General features: G+C 39.9%; 1 protein-coding gene across 1 annotated transcript in view; it reads right to left on the bottom strand.

Annotated features, from left to right (window-relative positions):
- The window catches only part of SSPN (sarcospan), a 28,432-nt gene that overhangs the window by 326 nt on the left and 18,840 nt on the right, over positions 1 to 9,266 (bottom strand). The window contains 2 exon segments of the mRNA XM_006912697.2: positions 3 to 135; positions 6,037 to 6,123. Of these exon segments, the coding sequence (XP_006912759.1) occupies positions 3 to 135; positions 6,037 to 6,123 (220 nt within the window).

Below are 9,266 nucleotides of genomic sequence, written 5' to 3'. Positions count from 1 at the left end.
GGGCAGTTTGCACTGGCAGGAGTTGAGTGCGGTTCCACAGGTAAACTGGGTGAGCTGTGAATAGTGGTAAGCAGTAAACGCTGTGGCCAGCACACAGACCATCAAGCCAAGGGCGCTCAGCAAAAAGTACAACAGCTGCAAGAAAGCAGAAGAAAACCTTTCCGGTTACAAAAAAACATTGAATGACGATTGAGAAAGCTAATTAATAAAAGCTGTCCTTTTTCTTCTCTCCCAGGACATTCCCTGATGTCTCTCCTCAGTACTCAAGATGTGGAAAGGGCTCCATGTTTATTTGTCAGGGAGCAACCCTTAAGCCCTGATTATATTTTCATTTGTCATACAGATGTTGGGTGCTTTTCATGAACTGAGCCAACAATATTAGCTTGATTGAGGGATGTTTGTGTATGGCTGTAGCAAGCAGCTTAGATGAATCCCAAACACAGGAGCCATCCCCAAAGGGCGTTCTTTGCTTGTTTTGACCTCAAGAACTGCTGATATAAAAATTATAACAAGACTAGAAAGTAAAGAACAAATTTCCGCAATGTAAATACTGTTTTGGCCTAAATTGGCAATAACTGGTCAACTAGCAACACGGGTGAATAAAAAAAGATTATGTTCAAAGTAGTGGTTGCCAAACTGTGTCCAGAAATGCCAGGGTCGCCAGTAAGCAGTTACTAGGAGAAAAAAAATATTTTGGCTCCAGAAGGTAGGTAGGTGACTAGATGTCAGCTTCACCACCTACAAGTTTCATCCCAAATCTAGTTGTGACTATGTAGTTCCTGAGCATGAAAATAAATTCTAAATGGTCCCTCATCCACTAAAGTTCTGAATACTGATGGCCTACATGTTAGCCTTGGGATAGAAAAGTGTGGTTAAAGTTCTAACTCTGCTGCTCAAGAAATGTGAAATTCCTGAACCAGTCAAACATTTATGTTACACCTGAAATATTTTTATCAAGAATTGTGAGTGTTCATTGACATGGCCACAATATAAACCATCTTACAGACAAGAATGTTCTTGTGATTGTACTCATTAAACTTACATGTTTCTCTTAGTGGTCCCGCCTACTGAGGGTCTAAATAAGGAAAAGAGTCCCAAGGTTTTGGGACTAGTATGCTCAACACAGTTCTTAGTGCAAGATTTATATTACCATAGTCAAAAATTACCCCTTACAAGGAGCAGTTCTGGTGAATGTGAACTCTCCAGAGTAAAATTACCTTCAGTCATGTCTAAGTTCAGATGAAAGTAACTGAAAAGATTATGCCCTCTCTCTACCTTCAACTATACATAATTCAAATAAAAACATATATACATATGACTATGAAATATGTGTACAAATGTCCTCCAAATGAGTGATTTTCCACATGTTGACCATTTTAAGTGTTTTCAAGTCTTAAATATAGAATACTTAAAATGTATTTTTTTCTCTTTGAGTGGTGTGTATGTGTGTGCATGTGTGTACGTGTGCATGTGTGTGTGCACACTACCTGCTGGTACCTTAAGCATGTGTCTAGTTTGCCTGGACACTTGACTGTACATCTGAGGGTGTAGGAAGACAACAGAACTGGTTAGCGCCATTTCGTCTTCAAATGGCTGGACTACAAAAGTGTGCATAGATCCTGTGGATCTCATCAAAGTTATCTTAAACACACACTATTTTTCATTTTCAAATCATCTGAAGGAGTGTCACATATAACCCACATTTCTTCACCTGTGAAACAGCTTATCGGACATCTTATATTTCAGGGATATAACAAGAAAACTTAAACGCAACACGTTTAGTCTCCCTTGGAGAAAGGGAACCAGATAAAAACAAAGTGTCACCATTACAAAATTTAAAAAGAAAATATTTAATTTGTGATATTGAATGTCATTGCTCTGGTCTTGTCCCCAAGATTTTCAGTGGCCATATTTTCTGAAACCCCGGAGTGCTAAGCTAAGATATTTTATTTTGAGGGGCCACTGGAGCAGCATATTCTGGGTTGCTCTGGAGTATGCAGGCTTGATGATTGACTTCAAACTCTTGATGCCGAGGACCAAATTAAATTGTGCTGGCTACGCTGTGTGCATGCGCCTATTTTAGCTGCCTTTCCAGTGTAGCCAGCACACAACTGGGAATTACTTGCTCTGGGAACATGGTGCATCTACGACTTTACCGGCAGGGAAGGCCCAAATTAAACAGATAATCTTCCACCTGAGAGTCATCTGCTTACTAGAATGGTCCCAACTGGAGTTTTCTCTACACTTTTTATTGCCATCGATGGGTGGGACTGGGAGGGAAGAAGATCTTTTAATAACCTTTCTACATCTAACACACACACACACACACACACACACACACACACACACACACACCCTTAGCAAATTTCTATAGCATTCATTGGGGCAATATATAGAAGTAATGATGATAATTCCTCATTCTCAATCTGGAAATAATTCGAATAGTTGCAAAAAAAATATTATTCACAAAACTCCATTTGCTGAAATGAGAATTTTTTTCTGTTTTTGAAAGATGACCTTTGGCACAGAGATCAAAAGATTTGCCCAAGACATTTAAGACGTATACAGCAGTACAGGGTGATGCTTAGGAGCATGGACCAGGGAGCCAGACTGCCTGAGTTCAAATCCTCGTTCTCTCCCAGCTAGCTATGGGCCTTGAGTAAATTAAGCAGGCCCATGTGTACCTGTTTTTTCATCTGCAAACTGGGAATGATGATCATAATAGCACCTACTTCACAGGATTATTATAAGGATCAAAAGAGTTGGTATCTGTAAAGGGCTTAGAACAGTGTCTGGTACCTATAAGCACTATTTAAGTATTTGAAAAATAAACAAATTAGTAGAGACGACAAGAGCTGCCAGTTTTCAGAACTCTAAGGATATTAACTCTACTGGCTTTGTCTTATTTTCTGTCATGCTGAGAGCGTAACAATGCATACTTGGCTTGTAGAAAGGATGTAAACACTCACACAAACACGGAGATTGCTCAGTTTTAATTGAGCATCTTAAATGTGCTAGAAGCCAGCCAGAGTACAAATGAAAGCCATGCCCCTTACCATTCTCAGTGGTGCATATGTCACACATTACGATTCTGCTTCCCCCACTCCATGAAAGCATCAGGTCAAGTAAACGGGAGTGAGCCACAGAATCAACTTTTCTATCCTTTTTAAGACATAAATCTAGACTTGATCCCCCAAAGCCCATGGGCTACATCTGCAGCGCTGTAATATTTTTCCTTCATGGCTTTCTTTAGCTCATCTGACAGCAACAAGCTTCTGGGTTAGAATTTGTAATTTAAAATCAAGTGGCTTGTTTTACCTACTCGGCATGAATAAACTATCAATGAAAGTGTTTATGATGACCTTGGGAATGTGAGCAAATATATCTTGATAAAAACCCGGCTGGGGATGCTTTTGTCTTGCCTGTGTCAGCCCATGTGTCTGGCACTGGGCAGCCGGCAGAGGCGCGGTGGCCCCCTGCGTTTATGTAACAGCTCAGGCGCCGCTTGGCTCGCTGGCTGACTCTAATTGGTACCCGGTTGCAGCTTCAACGTTGAGTGACTTCAGGAGGAGGGCGGTTCGCCTTCGATTTAATTACCTTCCCCTGTGGCAGGAATGGTAAGGCCCCTCTGCAGCGTGCTCAGGCAGGAGGGGGCGGCAGCCACCTTGGGGCCTCCTGGATGTGGGTAAGAGACGATTGCACCTTAAATGCCCTCATGGGGAATGTGCTCCAGAGTGCCTCTGCAAGCTCACAACCCAGACTAGTTTCAGAAAATCATCAAGGTGAGCCCTGAGAAAATTAAAGCCACAAGGAAAGACAGGAGGCCCAATGCCCAGCCAAGCCCAGGGTGGCCCTCCAGGGTCTGCTAAAGGGCCTGCTAAAGGGCCTCTGAAGAAGACTGCTAGCTGGAGATGAAAGGGCAAGCCTGGTGGCTATTGTCTCTAAGAAAAAGGGAGGAAGGCTGTGTGTGTGTGTGTGTGTGTGTGTGTGTGTGTGTGTGTAGGCTACAATGACATACTGCCATCACCACCTGATGGCTTTCACTGGCTGTCTTGATGTTCAAGAGGAGGAAATAAATTCTCAAACAAAGCTTGGGCTAGGTTATCAATATAAGAACACTAAAATGTGGTTATGCTAGTGTAAACACCATGTGAAGATATTTTTTATTCCTTCCCACCAAAATGGTGTGAGAAACACAAGGAAAGTCTGCTGTAACCTGTTGTACCTTTGGAAAACCTTGAGATCGACTGAAGCTCATTTTCTAACTGAAAATAATATAACGGGCATCTTAGAGAGCTCGCAGGGAGCATCACTAAAGGTCATATACAGGAGAAAAGTGCCTCTGAATTTGTCAATGTCTGTCACAGGTGGGGGAATAAAAAGGTAGTTAATGAGATGCTCCTAGTGGGGAATTCTCAACCTGGCTGACATTGGCAATGACTTTTTTTTTTTTGCCCTTGCTCCTTATTTTACATGCAGATGTTGAGATGGCTTTTGGGACCTCTGTGGAGCTGATGCTTTTGCCTCTGCTGTTTCCTAGCATTATCTGGGGAGGAAATTAGGGCCTTTTACATACATTGATAAATGTAATCTAGAGCATTTTTTTTTTTTTACCTAGTGAATAAAATTCTTGTAATTTAACAGGCCATTTTTTACTAGGATTTCTGGCTTAAAAAAAAATCATCACCGAGGCTTTCTTTTCAAAAAACAACAACAACAACAACAAAACTAAACAAAACACATGGACCAATGTCTGCTTTATCTGACTTTTTTTTTTTTTAAGGAACACCCTCAGGAGAAGGAAAATTTCCAAATGTAGGCATATCCACCAACATTCCAACTCTATCATTTAAAAAAAAATAGCACCTATTAATTTTAATTAGAAAAGTTGTTTCTCACCGGAGAACATTTCAAAATTAGAGAAAAAATTACAAAATGCAGATATAATCCCACCACTCACAGATAACTATTTTTTCTAAGCTCATAAGAGCTATTTTTTTTTCTGTAGGATAATACCATACATTTTGTGTAGCCATATTTTCTTGCTATTTAATATCATGTAAACATTTTTTATTTCAATAATTACCCTTTTACAACATCTATCTGCAAATTATATTTCATGTCAAAAGCTTCAATTATACTAGAATATACTAACATCTTATTTTCTGCATCTTCGTAATTTCCAAATAATATAGTTGACTTATTTTTATGCCTGTGCTTTCTTGTTTTAGTGAACAGAGGAATATCTAGTTTTTATGTATTTTCTTGTAGAAGAAAAGTAAATGGTGTGAGTGGACAAAAAAAGTTACAGACATCTTTTTGTTCTCTGCTACAGCAGTTCAAAGAAAATGTAGGAATTTTACTTCTACAAGCTCTGATTGCTGACTTGGGTGTTTATCTCCCTAGATTCTGAAAGGTTGTGTCTCTGTTTCCCTTTGGAGTGGATCCTATCTGCAGTGAAAAGGCCGTGTACCTGAACTGACTCTAACCCAATGCACTGTCTCTAACAGAGAAAAACTACATGCACACAAAGGCACACACACTTGCTAAACCATCACATCCCAACTCTCCTCCCCCTGGGCCCTCAGACCCTTCTTGGTGCAGATTGTTTGGATGCACCCAATGTACTTTTTCTGTCTCAGTGATCCCACCTACGAGAGGAAATGCACTTAGACTGCTTCATTATTAAAATATTCCAAATAACCCCCAAGACATGGAAGTGGGCACTGATATGGGCATCCTTTCCTGGCACAGTGTTTTGTCGAACTGATGAATTTTCAATATTCCTTTTAAGGGCATAAAAGGACAGACTTCATATGCTCCATGCCAAGCCAGTTCATGGAAATTAAGACTTTAAAAAAAAATAGCATTATATTTGAAGTCTGGATGAATGCCTTCCTAAAACATTTTCTGGCCTACCTAAATATGCAATTTCTAGAATAATCAGATATGCAACCCCTTAAAAAGCACTCCTTTGTTTTGTACTTATATTTCTTTCTATGCGATGATAAAAGAGAAAGAAAATTGACAACTTACTTTCATAGCAAACTGGATACATGTCCGTTCATCAACTTGATATGAAACACAAAGCATAAACAAACCAAGATAGGCCACTAAGCAGACCTGTAATGGAGAACAGAAATGAAAGGGTGTTATCAGGGCAAGTCACACACTCCAATGACATCAATCTCAGTATCTTCCACCAGTAACATCCTTGTTAGCAAGATTTTTACTTCATTTACTTATCTTTATGTGCTATTTTTTCTCAGCTTGTAGAACAGTTTTAAAAATAGTAAAATCAAGTTCTTTCAATTTAGCCAGTATTTATTAAGTCCTTTAGATGTGCCAGGTGCTTTACAAGGTCCTTCAGAGTATACAATGGTGAATAAAAGTTCCTCAGCCTCAGAAAGTGTATAGCCCAGTCCAGGCCAAGATAAGTACACACCCTCTTCTGAAGGATGGCATTATATGTCACATGCTATTCAGAGAACTACAAAAAGAAGAAAAAAATAACATCGAGTTGGGCAATTAAAAAGGCTTCACTAAAGAGGTGGATTTGAAATGGTCCTTGAAAGGGATGATAATAATAACCATGATCATTAACATTTCCTGAATACTTATATTGTGCTGGGGTTCTTCTAAGGGCTTTGTATGGATTTCTTCATATAATAATTACAAAACCCTACGAAGTAGGTGCTATTAAGATCCTCATATCATAAATGAAGAAACAAACACAAAGCCAGTAAACAATGGAACCAGCACTCAAAACAAGTAGCATGGGTGAAACAGCATAAACAATAGCACAGAGGTAGGACTGCATACATTATGTGGAAAGAATAGCAAACATGTAACCAGAGTTGAAACGACAGAATATAGAGCTACCTAGAAAAAATACCAAAACGAGAAAAGATAGGTTGAAAATCTAGTATCGTAGGACTGATTTAGTAAGTAGTGGGGCTCCCTTGAAAAATTATAAGCAGAGATGACATGATTCACGACATCTTTCAGGAAAATGAGTAGTGGTGTCAGGTGAGTTGACAGTGAGAACATGAGGATATTATTTTACTAATCTAAGCAAGATTAATGTATCAGATGTGCCAGACCTCAGATGATGGCAGGCAAAGTCAGAGAAAGAGGCACAGAGAGGAAAAATGTAGCAGAAATGGAATCTGTACGTCTTGGCTATAGTATGACTGAAGGGAGGACGCTGAAGAGAGAGAAATAGAAAGCAATTTCCAAGTTCTTGAATGTCAGCAATGGAAAGGGGATGGGAAGAGCTGAAAGGAAGCTCATGAGAGGAATGGCAACTTTGAGAGAAAAGGTGCTTGATTGGTTAGTCAAACCAGATTTTCTTTTTAGTGCACTGGAGTTTTTTAAACTGTGATTTAGAGTTTCTAATCAAAACATATCTATGCACACTTAATTTTGGAAACCTTAAAATGTTGCTAAGTTCTACTTTAAGACAGAAAACATAAGCAACAATATTGCATTTTCTGATAAGCACGGTTTTCCTAGAGACAGATGTTGCAAGGATGACTGAGAGTTATCTAACAAGTCATTAAATGACTAGTTTGGTAATATTCGTAATTCCCATCCCTAGGACCAGCTTCAAACCACAGACCATCCATGCTAGGGTGGCAGAACTGTTCACTTACAAAGCCAACATAGCATTTTAAGGTAACACCTCTATCCTATTTACTCCTAAATTACAAAATCAATAAGTTGCTTATGCCCTAATGGGTTCCCAAGTTGAAAGTTGTTCGGGTTTCTAATGGGCTGTGAAACCAAAAACCAAGCGTTCTTATAGTATAGGTTGTTTGCAAGGTTATCTATCATTAGGATTGGCTGCATGGCTTCGCAGCAGTAGATAACATTCTCAGTGGAGAGACACAATCTTAAAGTATGTGAGCATGGCATGGACTGGACAGGTCTGGGTAGAAAACAAAGCTAATGGGACCCAGGGAGGCAGCTTTTCAGCAGAAGACTAGTAGATTTGGAAATAATGGTACTGAAGTTGTTTGCGTGGTCCACGATGTGGCTTACATTTCCAAAGCAGAGATGAAGTCCTTTCTCAAAATTCATTTTAAAAAAAGGTCTAATTGAGTTATAAGTTTGATAAGGCCTATAGGGGCTTACTATGTATTCTCCCATTAAGCATTTACAGAACTGAAACAATGAAAGAAAGATCTTTTTTGTGGTTTATTGGCAACAAACCAGATGGAGGCTTCTAAACCTGCTTCTGTGGAGACAGTTAAACCCCTAAGTGCGTGGCCGTGCTCCCTTGTTAGTGTCTGTCCGCAGAGGCACAGAGTCAGACTCTCGCCCACATTATTGTCTTTGCCCCTAGAGGCTGCTGTGCTGACGTGGGCAATTGCCAAGACTTTCTTCTTTGTCTTTACAAGAGACACATTCCAATAACCAGGACTCACTGACCAGCATCTTAGAAACCTGACTCTCTGCCTTGCTGGAACAAATTTCCCCATAACACTAGTGTCTACTTCATTATAGCCTTAATTTAGGCTGGTTTCCAGCAAGAAGTTGCACAGGAGCATATGACCTCATTATAGAGGATTTCACCTAGTCAATAGACTGAACTTTTTTGAAGGCATACTATAGCCAGGGTCCTAAGAATCAAAAGGTAAAATCACAGTCTCAGCCTTCGCGCTCTCAGTCTAATGGGGTAAGAGAGGAGAATGAAGTTACAATACTGTGCGAGTACTAGGACCATGTCTGCTGTAATACACAGAAAGGGAGATTAACCTGAGTGTGACTTGGGGAAACTTCCTAGAGGAAGATGGGTTTTGAAAGATAAGAATAAATTAGCTAGGAGAAGGATATAAGGAAAAGTAGAGAGAGTGCTAATAGGTACAAAAGCATGGAGAAATGCTGAGCAAACATTTGAAGACTCCTATAACTTTGGTGCAGAGAGTGAGAGAGGAAAAGGCAAAAGGTGTACTCGCAGGGGACAGGAAGTAGGTCACAGAAGATTTATATTTCATCTAAAGCAGGGGAAGGGTGTGATCACTTTTGCCCTTTAGGATAGTCCTTCTGGCTGTGAAGAATAGATTGGGAGGAAAGACCAGCTAAGAGGCTGTTCATCTATGGAGAGCAGTAGGGATAGAGAATGGGTGTGCTTGAATGACAGGAAGGAAGCAGAATACATAGGCTCTAAAGACTGACTAGATGTGAGAGCTGAAGGAGAGGGAGGGATCAGGAAAGTGTTAGCTTCCTGACTTGAGCTGCCAAGTGGATGATGTTGATATTTA

Source organism: Pteropus alecto, unplaced genomic scaffold (genome assembly GCF_000325575.1).
Source record: "Pteropus alecto unplaced genomic scaffold, ASM32557v1 scaffold103, whole genome shotgun sequence".
Lineage (NCBI taxonomy): Eukaryota > Metazoa > Chordata > Mammalia > Chiroptera > Pteropodidae > Pteropus > Pteropus alecto.
The sequence above is the reverse complement of the archived record's forward strand: the minus strand, read 5'-3'. Positions and strand labels throughout refer to the sequence as shown.